This window comes from Artemia sp. Qi Xiang Cuo, chromosome 9 (assembly GCF_049724085.1).
Source record: "Artemia sp. Qi Xiang Cuo chromosome 9, ASM4972408v1, whole genome shotgun sequence".
Lineage (NCBI taxonomy): Eukaryota > Metazoa > Arthropoda > Branchiopoda > Anostraca > Artemiidae > Artemia > Artemia sp. Qi Xiang Cuo.
In genome coordinates, this window is record NC_142802.1 from 37,509,540 (window position 1) to 37,531,547 (window position 22,008).

Consider the following 22,008-nt stretch of genomic DNA (forward strand, 5'->3'; position numbering starts at 1 on the left):
GAAGGCAAAGGACTTCTTACTTTATTTTTGGAAGGAAGAGACATAGAGTACAACAAATATGTGTCCCTTATCTGCAAAAAGTTTTGGCACTACACGTCCCAGTAGAACTTGGCATCTATTAATACTGAGGTACTGTGGCGAATCAAAAGACATCATATTCACCAAGGCTATGAAAAAAGTGTATCTATAATAACTAGAGAAAAGCTGGTGCGATCACGTTCATACTTTCAAAAACTGCCTGGGGTGGGCGAGGGGACCACAAATATGATGTTTAATGAAAAGGATAAGAGAACAAAAACTTTTTTTTTGTCTCCTAAACATTAGTTCATTTGGAAAAGAACTGATCATTTTTTCTTAGAAGATTGAAACTTGTATCTGTAAGCACATGGATCAATGCATTGCAAAAACGGAGAGATGTTTGTTTCATCCAAAAAATCGGTCCTATTTCTGTCTTTTGATCAGCTATGACTTTTGCTCAGTCCAACTGCTAGACTTAGAACGTTTTGGATAATATATAATTCAAACTCAAAACAACCAAAAATTACTATTCAAGAATAAATGAAACCCAAAACGAACAGAAACTAAATAAACAATCATATAAACATACAACAAACATACAACAGGTAACTGTCTTCCAAAACAAAAACTTATATACCCTCGGAGCATAATTATCAATCCTTGACCCCGGGTTCTGGGGGTTACCAGCCCCGGAGGCATTGTTGTATAATCGTCAGACTATTTTGAACAAAATGGCTACATTAAAATTTGGATCGGCTGCATTTGTGGAAAAGAGAGTGTGGGAAGGGGGGAGGGGGTGGCTAGTTGCCATCCAATCACTTTTGAATCTTAAAATGGGAACTAAAACTTTCATTTTCCAATCAATTGAGCCTCCTCCAAAGTTTATACAACCACGTCTGCCATAAGAAACTTATATGCCCCGGGAAAAAATTTACAACCCATGCCCCCAGGCTTTGGTGGTTGTATTGACCCGGGAGGCACTGTTATATTATCTTTAGATTATTTTGAACAATATATATATATATATATATATATATATATATATATATATATATATATATATATATATATATATATATATATATATATATATATATATATATATATATATATATATATACATATATACATATATATATATATATATATATATATATATATATATATATATATATATAATATATATATATATATATATATATATATATATATATATATATATATATATATATATATATATATATATATATATATATATATATATATATGAAAGGATGCATTTGAGGGAAAGAGGGTGTGAGGAGGGGGCTAGTTTCCCTCTGATTATTTTTTACTCGCAAAAAAGGAAGTAACATTTTCAATTTCTAATCAAATAAGCCTCGTTCAAAGTTTTTTACTGCCACCTCTTCCATATGAATCTTATATGTCCCAGGGGCATAGCTTACAACACTTGCCCTTGGGCTGAGGGGGTTGTTTCGACCCCAGAATATGTCTTACTGATCTTAGACTATTTTGAACAAAATGGCTATCTCAAAATTTGGTTGTGTGAGGGGCTAGTTGCCCTCCAGTCACTTTTGACTCCTAAAAGGGCACAAGAACTTTCAATTTCTAATTGAATGAGCCCCTCCAAAGCTTATACAATTTCTCTTTCCGGGTGAAGGGCCTCTGGAAAAAAATTATAAAACATAAAACGTTGAAGCCTTATGGCCTTTACTATAGGCAACGCTATAGCGTTGCCTTTGATGAGGGCAACAGGGGAAGGGCTCTAAAATTTTGGCTCACAATTCTTTTAAAAGGTTTGGCAGTGCGAACCCTTGTTAGACTAGAATCTACTTGTGGTCAAGTAACCATGTAGATTGCAAGAAACCGTGTATGCACAGGTTATCAATATAGAATATTTGCATTATCTTAGCATCAACTGGGTGAAACGAGTTGGAAGTTTCAAGGGGTAAAGGGGGCCAGGTGGACCTCATGTTTTGACCTAGAGGAAAGGGTAGAGATAAAAAGACAGAGACCATATATTCAGATTACCGAACTTGCATATCTGCAACAACTTGTTAACTGCTTGTGACAGTTGAGCTGAAACTTTTCGGGAGTAGGAACTTTATTTTTGGAAGGTAGAAATGTAGAGGACAACAAATATGTGTCCCCGATCTGCAAAAAGCTTTGGCGCTATCAGTTCCATTAAAACTTTGAATATACTAACACTGGAATACTGAGGCGAATCAAAAAACAGTATATCCACCAAGGTTATAAAAACAGTGTATATAAAGCTTAGAGAAAGGCTGGTGAGATCAAGTTCATGCTTTCAAAAAGTGCTTGGGGTGGGTGAGGGGACCACAAATATAATGTTTACTGAAAAGGATAAGAGAATAAAAATGTTTTTGTCTCTTGGACATCTGTTCATTCGAAAAAGAACCGATAAATTTTTCTTTAAAAATTGAAATTCATATCCGTAAGCACATGGATCAAGGGGATGGCTAATGCACTGCGAAAACTGAGAAACGTTTGTTTTATCTAAGAATCGGCCCCATTTTTTTTTTTCAGATCAGCTATGACTTTTGTTCAGTCATGTTGCTAGACTTAGAAGGTTTTGGATCGAACCCGGCCAAAAGAGTAAAAGATTCAGGATGCATAGTGGTACTTAAATTTCGTCTGTAAGATCAGCTTTGAAACTAATTTGGTTAAGCACAAAAATGGGCCCAAATATTTTACGTCTCTGGTAGGCTTTTAACTTACAGGACATTTGGATAGGGCCAGGGATACCTCAAGGAAAACACAAATGTTTTGAACATTTCTTGTATTGACACGCCCCAAGTCATGTTCAACATTTAAGTAAAGTTTTCACTAATGGTATCTGATCTCCACCAATGCGGAATCTAAAGAATTCTGATTACGGCATGTTACATCTTCTTGAAAATCTGTTTGATTTTCCCTGAAGCTGGTATTCAAGAATTTTTGAGGATATTGATTGCAAATTTTAAGCTTCTTTGCGTGGCTTCTCTTACCACAAATAATCCCAACAATACATTTCTAGCTCAAATTTGTTGATATTATTAATAAAGTTTTTAACCAAAATTACTTTAAATGGTACATACAAAACCCTGTGACTTAAAAAACGAACATATAATATATACCAAAAGTAATATCTTTGCGTGACAAGTAAAAAGCGAATACTTAAAAGTAGCAGAAAATGGTATATACATGATACTAAACTTAAGACTTGAAGTATATCTACGAATGAGGAAAAAAAAACAAAAACATAGAGAGTTGAGATAAAACAATGAAGTTAAACTTAAAATGACCACAAATTTGCACAAGTAACGGTGATGTAGACACCTTTTAACTCCTCCAAGGACAAAGGCCATTTGCACGATGCTGAAAATAAAATATATTTTTGTACTTCTGTTTCCTTTTTACAAAATAGCTCAGCTGGAGCCCCAAAGTTGGTAACCCTTCTTAAACTTTGGTAAAAAGCAAATCAAAGGCGAAATTCTGTTTTCAGGGAATCATAGACATGAATAATAAAATCAGAAGTAAGAAAATTATAACGTCTGAAAACGGCATATAAAAACATGATTGCAGAACATTTTGAAAAAAAAAATCAGCAATGATTTTGCAATCGTTTCCAAATGAATGATGTCCTTCCGTTCCGTGAACTATTGTCTGTCAAATGAAAAGACACCAAATTATCTAAGACCACTGGAGAGTTAGAAGCACTTAAATATATTGCAAAAGTTGGACGTGAAGAAAGGCCAAAGGTCGATTTTTGGTAAAGTGTATCTTTGGTCAAGATTATTCTAGAGAAACAATAAGGGTATTAAATCTTGAATTTCAATGTATACTAAATATAGTTAAATCTGACACATCGAGACAACTTTCGTTCCAAAATATTTGTGGATCTTACAATGTTTGCCTGCACACAATGGGCGGGGGGATTTCGTACAGTTATTCAGAAAACTCTATTCCTTCAAATACCCTCCCCCTATAAAATAGACAAATTATGTGAAAATGTATAGTAAATTATGGCATAACCGTTGAAATAGAGAGCGTTATGGATGCCTTGTACCAGAGGGAACTCTTCCCCAACTGCGTTCGTGTTTCCCTCATAAAAATCAGAAATATGTGAATAAAGTGAATAAAGAATATCCGATACAGTTAAGGGCGAGAAGAAATAGTGTGATTTGGTCTATTTTTGGACAGATGATTCCCCCTTCTTTATTCCAAAATATGAAGGATTCAAACGATCAAGTTTTAATAATCGAAATATCGATCGACGCTTCGATATTATGCCCGCGCTCGATATCAGCAAATAGTAAGATGCATGTTCAAATACTCGTCCCTTTACAGAGCGAAGAATTTACGGAGTCCTGCTAACATGCTAGTGGTCAATTTAGCAGTTGCCGATTTCTTCATGATGCAGACACAAGCACCAATGTATATTGTAACCGTATTTAGCTCCAGATGGTGGATTTTTAATTTTCTATGGTGCAAGAGCTATGCATTTGCAGGAAGTGTCACAGGTAGATACCCAAAATCCCGATTATCCTTAGTATTGGCATTGTTGTATAAATACTATATTTAATTTGGATAAATTTTTGCTCGAAGGAGATCTAGTCATAATTTGCTTTTTCAGAAGACCTATTCTATCAACATTTTTGTTCCACTTACCCTCAATTTACTTATCTTAAGTAATATTTTTTTACGTACTTTTAAGCTAATTTTTCATCCTCTAGTTACATATTCTTAATTTTTTGGCTTTACAAGATTTTAAAGCACCCTGTTTGACAAAAATTTTACATTTTCCACGAGTCCTTACACTGTATGCTTTAGTTTATATTTAATAAAATGAAAATTCAGGTGGTATTGGAGAAACCAGTTAAGTTCACATCAAAAAATTAGCTGGACCTATCATGCCAAGGCCCCGTGGAGTGTTGCAACAACTCTCACTCATGTTGTATCGTTACACTTGATAGATAAGAATCTATCAATTGAATTAAAATCAAGCAGTTGCGGGCATGCATCAAGCCATGGCTAATTGTAGAAAAAGACAAGACAGATAGTCCGAGTGAGTGAGAGGTAAATCTTCCCCATTCAACACTTTTTCCATATATATGCCTAATCATCGCTACCAAGCATTTTGGGTAAATTCATTGATGTTTTAGAAAAGGTATATTTCAGGGCAGAAATTAAACAGGAAAAAAATTTAGCCTAGGCTACTAGGCCTATTAGGTTCTACATTCAACAGTCTTTTCAAACGGTAATTTTCCTGCCCCTCCCCCATGATAATACCAGATATAGCCCTTGGATATAGACTATGATATATTTTACTGAGTTTTTGCTTTCTTTTTTTAAATGGCTTCGACTATTTTGTATAATACTTAGAGTACCCTCTTCATCTTATTTTTTTAGTTTGCATTATCATTATTATTGTTATAATTTCAGATAAACAGTAGATTCATAATACCAATTCAGGAAAGAAACCTGAAATCAATAAACTTTTGTATATAGCGTAGGGTAATACCTAAATTGATACAAATATTTTGATTAAAATGTGTGCTTCATAAACATGAGCTATTCATTCAGAATCTTGAATATGATCTAGATAATTTTAGAAAGTAAAGGACTGGCAGTGGTTGGGACTAGCCAAAGCTAATTATGATTGGCTGACTAAAATCAAGGAACACTTTTTTAGCATTAAAACATGAACAAAACTTACCCTGTCTAAGATTCAGCAGTATTTTCCAAGTTAAAGCTCAAGCTTAAAGTGTATGTTCATCACTAGGCTCCGCTATCGACTATCAGTACAATAAAATTGTTAATGTTATATATGACTAAAATATTCATGGTAGGGCTAATTGCACATTTATTAAGAAAATTTAGACCAATCCAAAAGTGAAACAATCTGCTTCCTAGGTGGTATAACATAAATTTCACATTGATTTAAATGTTGAAAGGGTGATTAGCTATCGACTATTGGGTATCTTAGCCTAGGGCTATTTTCTATCTGTGTAGTGAAGTAACATAAGGAGTTATTAATAGTGGTTGTTAATCTGGCCCATGGAGGGGGTATGAGGTACTGTCTTAAGGGTGACTAATACTACGGTAGCGTTTCCTTAGGATTGGCCTGACTAATTACACGAGGCATACTTGCTGGGGATAGATGAGAAGCTTAAACGCTATAGAAAGGCTTGGTACAATTATGATTACTTGTATTAAATTCTAAGCAGACAACGGTACAGGACATGACTTAGGTTATAGAGATAATCATAAAATAACACATAAAAATTATAATTAAATCATGTAGCACTTAAAATGTTCAAGGTATTCCTGAGTAAAAAGGATCAGATGTTACCCGAGCAATATAGGATGAGAAGTTGCTATATATCATAAAATGTATCTTTTATACCTTAGGTCAACTACCAAAAAATTGTCAGGCCAAATTTTAATAGTATTTTCACTTTTTTTTACTATATATAGGAAAAAATATAAAAAAAACAAAAATTTATGTTTCAATTTGCTTATACTTACTGCCAGCTACACCCTCTACTTTATTTGAATAAGGGTAAATTTCAAAAAATACAAAATGATTATAAATGTTAGATTACAAAACATAAATGTTAGATGGTAACTTGTATGTTCAATACAATGTTCGAAACATGTTAACAATCAAAACACAATGGCATACGTTAGTTTATATATAACTAGACCAAATGTTTTTTTTAGATTTTTCATAAATGCTATTGTAAATAATAGGTCATGTTCGGTCCAGACACATGCCTTTTGATATGGTTTTAACGTGTTTTCCTAGGAAACGTGGTAGAAAATATCACTCAAACTATGGCTTGATTTTGAATTCTAACAGTGTTGCAATAAATGGTTATTATCTAATCATCGTATTTTTTTTTATAGGCATCGCTGCCATTCTGACAATGGTTTTCATAGGTTATGATCGTTACAATGTGATTGTAAAGGGAATCAACGGACCAGTGGTAACAAAGTTAAAGGCAGCAATATTTATCATATTCATCTGGGTTTACGCAGTTGGAATAAGTCTTCCCCCTCTCTTGGAGGTTTGGGGATCCTATGCCCTTGAAGGAATGCTTACAACTTGCGGCATTGATTATCTCACTGAGACATTTAAAGTCCGGTCTTATCTTCTTTTCATTTTTTCTGGTTCTTATGTTTTGTGCTTGAGCTCCCTCGTATTCTTTTATTCTCAAATTGTCAGTGCAGTATGGGCACATGAAAAAACACTTAAGGAGCAGGCTAAGAAAATGAATGTGGCAAGTCTTCGATCAAATGCTGTAAGTATCATTATATTTGTTTTCCTTGTTTTGTGTCACTAATTAAAAAAAAAAACTTTCTCCGCAAAACAAGTTTTCACAGAAAAGTAAAGAGCTTCATTAAGCCAAAATTGAGCAGGAATAAAGTAAAACAATCTTCCAAGCGTAAAACTACCACAAATAACCATCAATAAATAAATAAAATCAAAACGAACAGAAATCATAGGCAGTGATCATAGACAGATATCATCACAAAATGATATTGGCGCAATATACATTTTTTTATTTCTGTTTTTTTCTTTGTTTGTTTTAAACCAGGTTACGTCATATAGAAGCAGTTATCGTAGAAACTTCAAAAGGAGCTCACTCAATTGGAAATGAGAGGGTTATTGTCCTTTTTAATAGTCGAAAGTGATTGGAGGTCAACCAGCCCCCTTCCACGCCCATCATTTACCCAAACTCATACAACTGAAATTTCGAGATAGCCATTTTGTTCAGATAGCCATTTAACTCCCCTCCCTCACAGCCCTCAGGGCAAATGTTGTAATTTATGTCCTGGGGGTATACAAGGTTTTAATAGAAAGGCTGGTCGTATGAACTTCAGAGGGGGCTCATTGGGTTGGCAGTTAGATGATCTAGGGCCGCTTTAAGAGTCAAAGTGATCGGAGGGCAGCTACCCCACCTTCACACGTCGTGTTTTCCTAAAATGCATCCAGTAGAAATTTTGAGGTAACCATTTTATTCAAAATGGTCCAAAGACCATATACCGAGACTTTTAAGGTTGAAACAAACCCTCAGAGCCGGGGGGGGGGGGGTTGTAAGTTATGACCTGGGAGGCATTTAAGGTTCTTATGGGAGAATCAAAACAAACTATGACATAAAAACAAAATAAACTATGATATGTAGATTGACAAAATGGTGACAAAGCAATGTAACAATAACGGCTTTCATTATTAAGTTAGACGTTTCAGGGTAAGTTGTGGTGGATTTTGAACTAGCCAGCAATATAGCTAGTAATATCATTAACATTTTAAAATAGCAAATTTGGTTTGAAATGAAACGTTTTAATGCTCTTTTTAAGAGTCTAAATCGATTAGAGGGCAATGAGCCCTCTCTTTAGCTCATAATTTTCCAAACACTCCCAATAAAAATAGTAATTACTGTCTAGTAATTACTTCTCTAGAGTTATTGGGTTTGGGTAGGTCAGCCCTTCATAGTTATGCAATTTGTCCATTATGCTTAAAACTAAATGTTGCTTTAAAATTAGATCAAAACGCACTGTGTGTATGCTGGTTGCCAATAAGACTTCTTAGCAATATCTCAAGAACAACTGAGGGTTATAAGTTCAAACTTTTATTCAAAATTTTATACTTTTATTACTACTTCTGCTCTTAAAATTGAACTTAATCAAAAGAGTTTAAGTTTCCCTAAGCTGTCAAAGAGAATAGAAAGATTTTTTGGGAATTGTATTAGCTTTTATTTTTCTGGTCAACAAGAGGAGGTATAAAACTAAATTAAACGCTACTATTTTTATCACAATTTTCAAAAATATGTATGTTGTTAAAGGTTGTTGAAAAAATTTCTCCAGCATACAAAGAGCAGGCCGAACTAAAAATCTTTAAAGAAAAACCCAAGAAGTTTTAAACTATATTTTTTTCCTGAAAAATGTCATGCCAATATAAAACGAACTGTCAAACAGTTCGTGGTAACGAACTGTAAGTAAGGAGCGACTCGGCTCAATGGTAACCGAAACTCTAAAAAACGGAATTTTGATACCATAGATAAATCAAAAGTATCAAATTTTCGTTCTGATTTCAAATATACAAGTTTCATCAAGTTTAATCTTACCTATTACAAGTTACGCGCCTGAGAAAATTTGGCTGATTTTCGAAAAAGGGGGAAAGACCCCCTAAAAATTATAGAACCTTAATGAAAATCACACCAGCATATTCAGCGTATCAGAGAACCCTACTGTAGAGGTTTCAATCCTATCTAGAAAAATATGGAATTTTCCAATTTTTGCCAGAAGAAAAATCACGGATGCGTGTTTATTTATTATTTTTTTTTTCTCAGGGGTAATCGTATTAACCCAGTGGTTCTAGAATATCATAGGAGGGCTCATTGGAACGGAAATTAAAAGTTGTAGTGCCCTTTTTAAGTGGCCAAAAAAATGGAGGGCAACTAGGCCCCCTCCCACACTTATTTTTTTCTCGAAGTCACCCAATTACAATTTTGAGATAGCCGTTTTGTTCAGCACAAAAGGGTGACAAAGCAATTTAACAATAACGGCTTTCATTATTAAGTTAGACGTTTCAGGGTAAGTTGTGGTGGATTTTGAACTAGCCAGAAGACACTATGTATATATTTTTAATACTACTTCTACGGTTACTGTAACTAATGACACTAAAGGCATTTAATTGAAATTTTTAGGGAATGCTTAGGGGGAGTTTCTATTAAACGAAAAAACTAGATACATGCAGTTATTATTAGGGCACATAAGCAATGTCATAGAAAGCGCTGCTCAATAATAGCTAGTAATATCATTAACATTTTAAAATAGCAAATTTGGTTTGAAATGAAACGTTTTTGACCCAGACCTAGTGGTCCTAGTGGTCCCACCCAATTAAAATTTTGAGATAGCCATTTTGTTCAACATAGTCGAAAATCTAATAAATATGTCTTATAGGATGACTTAATCCCCCACCGTTCCCAGGGGAAGGTCTGCAAGTTATGAAATTTGCCCATTGTTTAAATATTGTAGTGGTGATTGTGAAGTATACAGACATTTTCAGGAATGATTTATTTCTGATGGGGGGCTGGAGGAGGGGGTTAATCGGGAGAATCTTTCCATTGAGGATTTTTTTTTGGGTAAAGGACATTTCTATGAAGGGGGCGCCGGATTTCCAAGTATTATTTAAAAAACGATCAGAAATTAAATTAAAAAAAAACAAGTTTTTTCAACTGAAACTAAGAAGCAACGTTAGAAATTAAAACGAACAGAAATTATAACGCATATGAGGGGGGTCTCCCCCAAGTCAATACCTCGCTCTTTACGCTACAGTTTTTTTTTTAGTGCTTTCAAAATAGCTATCTATTCTAATTAAACGGTATTTGTGATTCAGGGGTTTGTGAATTAAATTTTTTTTTAACTTTTAACGTAAAGAGCGTGGTATTGACTAAGGGGAGAACCCCCTCATATACGTAATAACATATACGTAATAAACAAAACAATAAAAAAAAACAAGCGATACGGCTCAGTAGTAATCGAACTTTTAAAAACGGAATTTTGATGTCAATAAATGTATCAAAAGAATGGGCTTATAATGCTAATTCTAAATATATAAATTTTATTTATATATTTATATAAATATAAGCTCATATCTGCTCATATCTAATTATTTATATATTTTGAGCTTATAAGCTCATATCTGCAAAAATCTGCAACTTTGTATTTTTTGCCAGAAGAAAAATATACGAATATAGAAGTTCGTTACGTAAGTTTATTTGTAAATTACAGTAGAGATGCCCTAATATCTCCGGTACCCACACCAAATATGGGCATAGAGTCCCTAGGGAGATGGATTTGTCAGTGAGAATGGAAAAACAGGAACTTTCTCACATTTATTTGATGTTTTTCATGGATGTTTTATGGTTTTGTCAGTGAGAATGAAAAAACAGGAACTATCTCACATTTATGTGTGTTGTTATGGAGTTTCTCAGTGAGAATGAAAAAACAGGAACTCTCTAACAGTTATTTTATGTTTTTCATTTATATTTTATGTATTTTTTCACCGAGAATGAAAAAAAATAAACTCTCTCACATTTAAGTGTGTTTTTATGGATTTTGTCAGTGAGAATGGAAAAACAGGAACTCTCTCACATTTATATCTGTTTTTATGGATTTTGTCAGTGAGAATGGAAAAACATGAACTTTCTCACTTTCATGGATTATTGAGTCATTAATCAAATTGTTTCCAGGCAAAGTTAATTAGTGTCTGACAGATGACGTCAAGTTAATTAATGTCTTTGATATATTTCCAAAGAGAATGTTTCCGAGGCACAGTTTAGATCATACATGACAGCTGATGTCATGATTGATTGGCATGAAAGGGGAATTAATTTGTTGTTTCTAAGGGGACTTATTGATTTACGAAAGGGGTATTAATTTGTTGTTTCTAAAGAGAACTGTCTCCAAGCGAATGTTTAGATCTTAGCGATGAAGAGATTGATTCACGAAAGGGTTTCCAAATAATTTGAAATGTGTCAGCGCAGAGATGCCAAACAAAAGGAACACGCTGAAATTACGTTTAGGGATTATTTGGGCGAAACTGTTTTAGACAGGTTATGGAATTATTTCGGCGAAACAGTTAGAGACATTTTAAAAGATGATTTAAAAGATGATTTTAGAAGAGAATTTGAGGGTGAAACTCTGTGGTCGTTATAATACACAAGTTGTATTTTAACAGTATCGTGAGGTCGTCTACCCCAACCCCAAAGGGTTCCGATCCCCCTACTCCCACCCCGAAGGAAGCCACCGGTCCGCCAAGGTCTCCCGGGCTCCCAAAGGACCCCCCAGCCCCCCCAAGGCCCTCACCCGGTCCCCAAAGGTTCACCGGGCTCCCAAAGGACCAATCGGCCCTCAAGTGCCCCCCAGACCCCCAAAGGACCCCCGGCGCCCCAAAGGCCCCTGACCCCCCATTTTTTAATACTTTTTTATGGCTTTATTATATTTTTTCAGAAAAAGTTTTTTCTGAATGTCCATCCTAAACCCATTTTACAAGTTGAAGTACCCATCCTTTTCACCCACAACTTTACTATACTGATTTTTGAATGCTCCAACACCAAGCAATACTTTTCAATGGCATTTCAGAACCAGTTCCTTTCATAATATCCCTCCTAAACCCATTTTACAAGTTGAAGTACCCATACTTTTCACCCACAACATTACTTTACAGCTCTTGAAGGCCACAACACCAAGCAATACTTTTCAATGCATTTCACAACAAGTTCTTTTCTTAATATCCCTTCTAAACCTATTTTCCAACTTGAAGTACCCATCCTTCTCACCCACAATTTTACTTTACAGCTTTTGAATGCTCCAACACCAAGCAATACTTTTCAAATGACATTTCAGAACCAGTTCTTTTCTTAATATCCCTTCTAAACCCATTTTCCAACTTGAAGCACCCATCCTTTTCACCCACAACTTTACTTTACAGCTTTTGAATGCACCAACACCTAGCATTACTTTTCAAAAGTCATTTCAGAACCAGTTCCTTTCTTAATATCCCTCCTATACCCATTTTACAAGTTGAAATACCCATCCTTCCCACCCACAACATTACTTTACAGCTCTTGAAGGCCACAACACCAAGCAATACTTTTCAATGCATTTCACAACAAGTTCTTTTCTTAATCTCCCTCCTAAACCCATTTTACAAGTTGAAGTACCCGTACTTTTCACCCGCAACTATACTTTACAGCTTTTAGGATACTTCAACACCAAGCAATACTTTTCAAAGGACATTTCAGAACAAGTTATTTTCTTAATGTCCCTTCTAAACCTATTTTCCAACTTGAAGTACTTATCTTTTTCACACACAACTTTACTTTACAGTCTTTTGCATACCACAACTCCAAGAAATACTTTTCAAAAGACATTTCAGAACAAGTTTTTTTCTTAATGTCATTCATAGACCAATTTTACAAGTTGAAGTAGCCATCCTTTTCACCCACAACTTTACTTTACAGCTTTTTGGATATCTCAACACCAAGAAATACTTTTCAAAAGACATTTCAGAGCAAGTTCCTTTCTTAATGTCCCTTCTAAACCTATTTTCCAACTTGAAGTACCCATCCTTCTCACCCACAATTTTACTTTACAGCTTTTGAATGCTCCAACACCAAGCAATACTTTTCAACTGACATTTCAGAACCAGCTCTTTTCTTAATGTCCCTCCTAAACCTATTTTCCAACTTGAAGCACCCATCCTTTTCATCCACAACTTTACTTTACAGCTTTTGAATGCCCCAACACCTAGCAATACTTTTCAAAAGGCATTTCAGAACAAGTTTTTTTCTTAATGTCATTCATATACCAATTTTACAAGTTAAAGTAGTCATCCTTTTCACCCACAACTTTACTTTACAGCTTTTTGGATATCTCAACACCAAGAAATACTTTTCAAGACATTTCAGAGCAAGTTCCTTTCTTAATGTCCCTTCTAAGCCCATTTTACAAGTTGAAGCATCCTTCCTTTTCACCCACAATTTTACTTTACAGCTTTTGAATGCTCCAACACCAAGCAATACTTTTCAAATGACATTTCAGAACCAGTTCTTTTCTTAATGTCCCCCCTAAGCCTATTTTCCAACTTGAAGCAGCCATCCTTTTCACCCACAACTTTACTTTACAGCTTTTGGTATATCTCAACACCAAGAAATACTTTTCAAAAGACATTTCAGAGCAAGTTCCTATCTCAATGTCCATGCTAAATCCATTTTACAAATTGAAGTACCCATCCTTTTCCTCACAACTCTACTTTACAGTCTTTTGCATACCACAACACCAAGAAATACTTTTCAAAAGACATTTCAGAACAAGTTTTTTTCTTAATGTCATTCATAGACCAATTTTAAAGTTGAAGTAGCCATCCTTTTCACCCACAACTTTACTATAAGGCTTTTCGAATACCCCAACATCAAGCAATACTTTTCAAAAGCATTTCAGAACAAGTTCTTTTCTTAATGTCCTTCCTAAACCCATTTTACAAGTTGAAGTAGCCATCCTTTACAACCAACACCAAGAAATACTTTTCAAAAGGCATTTCACAACAAGTTCCTTTCTTAATGTCCCTCCTAAACCCATTTTACAAGTTGAAGTACTCATCCTTTTCACCACAACTTTACTTTACGACTTTTTTTTCTTAATGTCCCTCCTAAACCCATTTTACAAGTTGAAGTACCCAACTTTTTCACCCAGAACTATACTTCACAGCTTTTTGAGTGCCCACAACACCAAGCAATACTTTTCAAAAGGTATTTCAGAACAAGTTATTTTCTTAATGTCCTTTCTAAACCCATTTTACATGTTGAAGTTCCCAACCTTTTTACCCGCAACTATACTTTACAGCTTTTTGGATACTTCAACACCAAGAAATACTTTTCAAAAGGCATTTCAGAGCAAGTTCCTTTCTTAATGTCCCTTCTAAACCCATTTTCCAACTTGAAGTACCAATCCTTTTCACCCACAACTTTACTTTACAGCTTTTTGAATGCTCCAACACCAAGCAATACCTTTCAAAGGCATTTCAGAGCAACTTTTTTTCTTAATGTCACTTCTAAACCCATTCTCCAACTTGCAGTATCCATCCTTTTCACTCACAACTTTATTTTACAGCTTTTTGGATACCTCAACACCAAGAAATACTTTTCAAAAGGCATTTCAGAGCAAGTTCCTTTCTTAATGTCCATCCTAAAACCATTTTACAAGTTGAAGCATCCATCCATTTCACCCACAACTTTACTTTACAGCTTTTTGGATACCTCAACACCAATATATACCTTTCAAAAGGCATTTCAGAGCAACATCCTTTCTTAATATCCCTTCTAAACCCATTTTCCAACTTGAAGTACCCGTCGTTTTCACCACAACTTTACTTTACGACTTTTTTCCACACCCAAACATCAAGTAATACTTTTCAAAAGACTCTATTATATTTTTTAAGAAAAAGTTTTTTCTTAATGTCCTTCATAAACCAATTTTACAAATTGAAGTAGTTATTTTTTTCACCACAACTGTATTTTACGACTTTTTGCACACCTCAAGATCAAGCAATACTTTTCAAAAGACATTTCAGAGCAAGTTCCTTTGCTAATGTCCCTCCTAAACCCATTTTACAAGTTAAAGTACTTATCTTTTTCCCCACGACTTTACTTTAAGACGTTTTTCCACACCCAAAAATCAAGCAATACTTTTCAAAGGCATTCCAGAACAAGTTTTTTCTTAATGTCCTTCCTAAACCAATTTTACAAGTTGAAGTAACCATCCTTTTCACTCACAACTTTACTTTACAGCTTTTTGAATGCTCCAACATCAAGCAATACTTTCCAAAAGACATTCCAGAACATGTTCTTTTCTTAGTGACCGTCCTAAATCCATTTTACAAATTGAAGTACCTATCCTTTTCCTCACAACTGTACTATAAGGCCTTTAGAATGCTCCAACATCAAGCAATACTTTTAAAAAAGCATTTCAGAACAAGTTCTTTTCTTAATGTCCTTCCTAAACCCATTTTACAAGTTGAAGTAGCCATCCTTTACAACCAACACCAAGCAATACTTTTCAAAAGGCATTTCACAACAAGTTCCTTTCTTAATGTCCCCCTAAACCCATTTTACAAGTTGAAGTACTCGTCCATTTCACCACAACTTTAATTTACGACTTTTGTTCTCAATGTCCCTCCTAAACCCATTTTACAAGTTGAAGTACCCAACTTTTTCACCCAGAACTATACTTCACAGCTTTTTGAATGCCCAAAACACCAAGCAATACTTTTAAAAAGGTATTTCAGAACAAGTTATTTTCTTAATGTCCTTCCTAAACCCATTTTACAAGTTGAAGTTCCCAACATTTTCACCCTCAACTATACTTTACAGCTTTTTGAATGCCATATCATCAAGCAATACTTTTCAAAGACATTTCAGAACAAGTTTTTTTCTTAATGTCCGTCCTAAGTCCATTTTACAAGTTGAAGTACCCAACCTTTTCACCCACAACTTTACTTTACAGCTTTTTGAATGCCCCAACACCTAGCAGTACTTTTCAAAAGACATTTCAGACCAACTTCCTTTCTTAATGTCCCACCTAAACCCATTTTACAAGTTGAAGTACCCATCTTTTTCACCACAACTTTACTTTACAACTTTTTTCTTAATGTCCCTCCTAAACCCATTTTACAAGTTGAAGTACCCAACTTTTTCACCCAGAACTATACTTCACAGCTTTTTAAATGCCCACAACACCGAGCAATGATTTTCAAAAGGCATTTTACAACAAGTTCTTTTCTTAATGTTCCTCCTAAACCCATTTTACAAGTTGAGGTACCTATCCTTTTCACCACAACTTTACTTTACAACTTTTGTGCACACCACAATATCATGCAAGTTTCCACTTCAGGGCAGATTTTTTTTTTGTGCACGCCACAATATCATGCAAGTTTCCACTTCAGTTCAGATTTGTCTGACAGATATTAAAAAATTTAAAGAAGTGCTCCAAATTTTTTTCATAGAAGATAGAAAGTTCAAGTTATCTTCTGAATTTTATTGAAGAGCTTACACTTCAATTCTAATTTCCTCAAACAAAATAAAAATATTCCACTTGAGTTCTTAATTTCACAAAGACAAAACGAAATTTAAAGTTCTATTTGAAATTTCTCAATGAAGTGAAGAAAAGTTCAAGCTCTCTTCTGAATTTTCTCAATGAAAAAGAAATTAGTTTTTGATCAATTCTACTTTTCCTAATAATATAAAAAGGTTCTACTTCAGTTCAGATGTTTCCCCAAAGACATAAATTTTAATTCTCCTCCAAATTTTTTGTGGAAGATAGAAAAAGTTACACATTGATCGTGAATATTTCTCTATGAAGATAAGGAGCTAATTTTCTCATTGATGTAAAGAAAAGTTCAAGTTCTTATCCTAACTATCCATATGAGAAGAAATAAGTTACAGATCAATTCTATTTTTCAAGAAAAATAAAAATTTTCCACTTCAGGTCAGATTTTTCTCAAAGAGATGGAAAAATTTAAAATTACTGTTCTAAATTTTTCATAGAAGATAGAAAAAGTTTTAAATTGTTCATAAAAAGTTAACTCAAGTCTGAATTTTATTAAAGAACTTACTGTTCAATTCTAATTACGCCAAAGGAAAATTAAAAACTTCCACTTCAGTTCTGAATCTTACAATGGCACAAAGAAATTTAAAGTTCTCTTCTGAATTTTCGAAGAGAAAATCATAAAGCTACAATTAAATTCTAATTTTTTTTAAAGAAAATAAAAAATCTCCAACCAGCATGCAGTGTGAGAGAGAAATACAAAGTCGACCTTGGGGGATTTTCCGGCGAGTATGGTTAGGTTAGATTAGGTTAGACTAGATTAAGTTAGGTTAGACTATATTAAGTTAGGTTAGATTAGGTTAGGTTAAGGCAGGTTAGGTAGGTTAGGTTAGGTTAGATTAGGTAAGGTTAGGCTAGGTTAGCCTACGTACGCTTCACTTAGGTTAGCTTAGGTTAGGTGAGAGACATGCAAAAAGTTAGGTGTATGATTAGGTTAGGTTAGATTAGATTAAGTTAGGTTAGGTTAAGTTAGTTTAGGCTAGGCTAGGTTAGCCTACGTACGCGCGCGTACGTAGGCTAACCTAGCCTAACCTAACTTAACCTAACCTAACTTAATCTAACCTAACCTAACCTAATCATACACCTAACTTTTTGCATGTCTCTCACCTAACCTAAGCTAACCTAAGTGAAGCGTACGTAGGCTAACCTAGCCTAACCTTACCTAATCTAACCTAACCTAACCTAACCTACCTAACCTGCCTTAACCTAACCTAATCTAACCTAACTTAATCTAGTCTAACCTAACTTAATCTAGTCTAACCTAATCTAACCTAACCATACTCGCCGAAAAATCCCCCAAGGTCGACTTTGTATTTCTCTCTCACTATGCATGCTTGTTGGAGATTTTTTATTTTCTTTGAAAAAAATTAGAATTGAACTATAACTTTTTTCTTTTCTCTAAGCAAATTCAGAAGAGAACTTTAAATTTCTTTGTGTCTTTGTGAAATTAAGAACTGAAGTGGAAGATTTTTATTTTTCTCTGGAGAAATTAGAATTGAACTGTAAGTTCTTTAATAAAATTCAGACTTGAGTTAACCTTTTATGATCAATTTAAAACTTTTTCTATCTTCTATGAAAAATTTAGAACAGTAATTTTTAATTTTTCCATCTCTTTGAGAAAAATCTGAACTGAAGTGGAAAATTTTTATTTTTCTTGAAAAATAGAATTGATCTGTAACTTATTTCTTCTCATATGGATAGTTAGGAAAAGAACTTGAACTTTTCTTTACATCAATGAGAAAATTAGCTCCTTATCTTCATAGAAAAATATTCACGATCAATGTGTAACTTTTTCTATCTTCTACAAAAAATTTGGAGGAGAATTTAAAATTTATGTCTTTGGGGAAACATCTGAACTGAAGTAGAACCTTTTTATATTATTAGGAAATCAAAAACTAATTTCTTTTTCATTGAGAAAATTCAGAAGAGAGCTTGAACTTTTCTTCACTTCATTGAGAAATTTCAAATAGAACTTTAAATTTCCTTTTGTCTTTGTGAAATTAAGAACTGAAATGGAAGATTTTTATTTTCTTTGGACAAATTAGAATTGAACTGTAAGTTCTTTAATAAAATTCAGAAGATAACTTGAACTTTCTATCTTCTATGAAAAAATTTGAAACAGTATTTTAAATTTTTTCATCTCTTTGAGAAAAATCTGAACTGAAGTGGAAACTTGCATGATATTGTGGTGCGCACAAAAAAAATCTGACCTGAAGTGGAAACTTGGATGATATTGTGGTGTGCACAAAAGTTGTAAAGTAAAGTTGTGGTGAAAAGGATAGGTACCTCAACTCGTAAAATGGGTTTAGGAGGAACATTAAGAAAAGAACTTGTTCTGAAATGACTTTTGAAAAGTATTACTCGGTGTTGTGGGCATTTAAAAAGCTGTGAAGTATAGTTCTGGGTGAAAAAGTTTGGTACTTCAACTTGTAAAATGGGTTTAGGAGGGACATTAAGAAAAAAGTTGTAAAGTAAAGTTGTGGTGAAAAAGATGGGTACATCAACTTGTAAAAAGGGTTTAGGTGGGACATTAAGAAAGGAAGTGGGTATGAAATGTCTTTTGAAAAGTATTGCTAGGTGTTGGGGCATTCAAAAAGCTGTAAAGTAAAGTTATAGATGAAAAGGATGGGTACTTCAACTTGTAAAATGGGCTTAGGACGGACATTAAGAAAATAACTTGTTCTGAAATGTCTTTGAAAAGTATTGCTTGATGATATGGCATTCAAAAAGCTGTAAAGTATAGTTGCGGGTGAAAATGTTGGGAACTTCAACTTGTAAAATGGGTTTAGGAAGGACATTAAGAAAATAACTTGTTCTGAAATACCTTTTGAAAAGCATTGCTTGGTGTTGTGGGCATTCAAAAAGCTGTGAAGTATAGTTCTGGGTGAAAAAGTTGGGTACTTCAACTTGTAAAATGGGTTTAGGAGGGACATTAAGAAACAAAGTCGTAAAGTAAAGTTGTGGTGAAAAGGATGAGTACTTCAACTTGTAAAATGGGTTTGGGGGGACATTAAGAAAGGAACTTGTTGTGAAATGTCTTTTGAAAAGTATTGCTTGGTGTTGGTTGTAAAGGATGGCTACTTCAACTTGTAAAATGGGTTTAGGAAGGACATTAAGAAAAGAACTTGTTCTGAAATGCTTTTTTAAAAGTATTGCTTGATGTTGGAGTATTCGAAAAGCCTTATAGTACAGTTGTGAGGAAAAGGATGGGTACTTCAATTTGTAAAATGGATTTAGGACGGTCACTAAGAAAAGAACTTGTTCTGAAATGTCTTTTTAAAAGTATTGCTTGATGTTGGAGCATTCAAAAAGCTGTAAAGTAAAGTTGTGGGTGAAAAGGATGGTTACTTCAACTTGTAAAATTGGTTTAGGAAGGACAAAAAGAAAAAACTTGTTCTGAAATGCCATTGAAAAGTATTGCTTGATGTTTGGGTGTGGAAAAATGTCGTAAAGTAAAGTCGTGGGGAAAAAGATAAGTACTTTAACTTGTAAAATGGGTTTAGGAGGGACATGAGGCAAGGAACTTGCTCTGAAATGTCTTTTGAAAAGTATTGCTTGATCTTGAGGTGTGCAAAAAGTCGTAAAATAAAGTTGTGGTGAAAAAGATAACTACTTCAATTTGAAAAATTGGTTTATGAAGGACATTAAGAAAAACTTGTTCTGAAAAAATATAATAAAGCCTTTTGAAAAGTATTGCTTGATGTTTGGGTGTGGAAAAAAGTCGTAAAGTAAAGTTGTGGTGAAAACGACGGGTACTTCAAGTTGGAAAATGGGTTTAGAAGGGACATTAAGAAAGGATGTTGCTCTGAAATGCCTTTTGAAAGGTATATTTTGGTGTTGAGGTATCCAAAAAGCTGTAAAGTAAAGTTGTGGGTGAAATGGAAGGATGCTTCAACTTGTAAAATGGTTTTAGGATGGACATTAAGAAAGAAACTTGCTCTGAAATGCCTTTTGAAAAGTATTTCTTGGTGTTGAGGTATCCAAAAAGCTGTAAAGTAAAGTTGTGAGTGAAAAGGATGGGTACTTCAAGTTGGAGAATGGGTTTAGAAGTGACATTAAAAAAGAAGTTGCTCTGAAATTCCTTTGAAATGTATTGCTTGGTGTTGGAGTATTCAAAAAGCTGTAAAGTAAAGTTGAGGGTGAAAAGGATTGGTACTTCAAGTTGGAAAATGGGTTTCGCAGGGACATTAAGAAAGGAACTTGCTCTGAAATGCCTTTTGAAAAGTATTTCTTGGTGTTGAAGTATCCAAAAAGCTGTAAAGTATAGTTGCGGGTAAAAAGGTTGGGAACTTCAACATGTAAAATGGGTTTAGGAAGGACATTAAGAAAATAACTTGTTCTGAAATACCTTTTGAAAAGTATTGCTTAGTGTTGTGGGCATTCGAAAAGCTGTGAAGTATAGTTCTGGGTGAAAAAGTTGGGTACTTCAACTTGTGAAATGGGTTTAGGAGGGACATTAAGAAAAAAAAGTCGTAAAGTAAAGTTGTGGTGAAAAGGATGAGTACTTCAACTTGTAAAATGGGCTTAGGAGGGACATTAAGAAAGGAACTTGTTGTGAAATGACTTTTGAAAAGTATTTCTTGGTGTTGGTTGTAAAGGATGGCTACTTCAACTTGTAAAATGGGTATAGGAAGGACATTAAGAAAAGAACTTGTTCTGAAATGCTTTTGAAAAGTATTGCTTGATGTTGGGGTATTCGAAAAGCCTTATAGTAAAGTTGTGGGTGAAAAGGATGGCTACTTCAAGTTGTAAAATTGGTCTATGAATGACATTAAGAAAAAAACTTGTTCTGAAATGTCTTTTGAAAAGTATTTCTTGGTGTTGTGGTATGCAAAAGACTGTAAAGTAGAGTTGTGAGGAAAAGGATGGGTACTTCAATTTGTAAAATGGATTTAGCATGGACATTAAGATAGGAACTTGCTCTGAAATGTCTTTTGAAAAGTATTTCTTGGTGTTGAGATATCCAAAAAGCTGTAAAGTAAAGTTGTGGGTGAAAAGGATGGGTGTTTCAAGTTGGAAAATAGGTTTAGGGGGGACATTAAGAAAAGAACTGGTTCTGAAATGTCATTTGAAAAGTATTGCTTGGTGTTGGAGCATTCAAAAGCTTTAAAGTAAAATTGTGGGTGAAAGGGAAGGATGCTTCAACTTGTAAAATGGGCTTAGAAGGGACATTAAGAAAGGAACTTGCTCTGAAATGTATTTTGAAAAGTATTTCTTGGTGTTGAGATATCCAAAAAGCTGTAAAGTAAAGTTGTGGGTGAAAAGGATGGCTACTTCAACTTGTAAAATTGGTCTATGAATGACATTAAGAAA

At 34.2% G+C, this 22,008-nt stretch overlaps 1 protein-coding gene across 1 annotated transcript in view; it reads left to right on the forward strand.

The window, feature by feature from the left end:
* Positions 1–22,008, forward strand: part of LOC148948623 (compound eye opsin BCRH2-like) — an 88,521-nt gene that overhangs the window by 51,567 nt on the left and 14,946 nt on the right. Inside the window, exons 3-4 of the mRNA XM_089094517.1 lie at positions 4,369–4,541; positions 6,931–7,325. Of these exons, the coding sequence (XP_088950643.1) occupies positions 4,369–4,541; positions 6,931–7,325 (568 nt within the window). The remainder of the gene's footprint in view (positions 1–4,368; positions 4,542–6,930; positions 7,326–22,008) is intronic.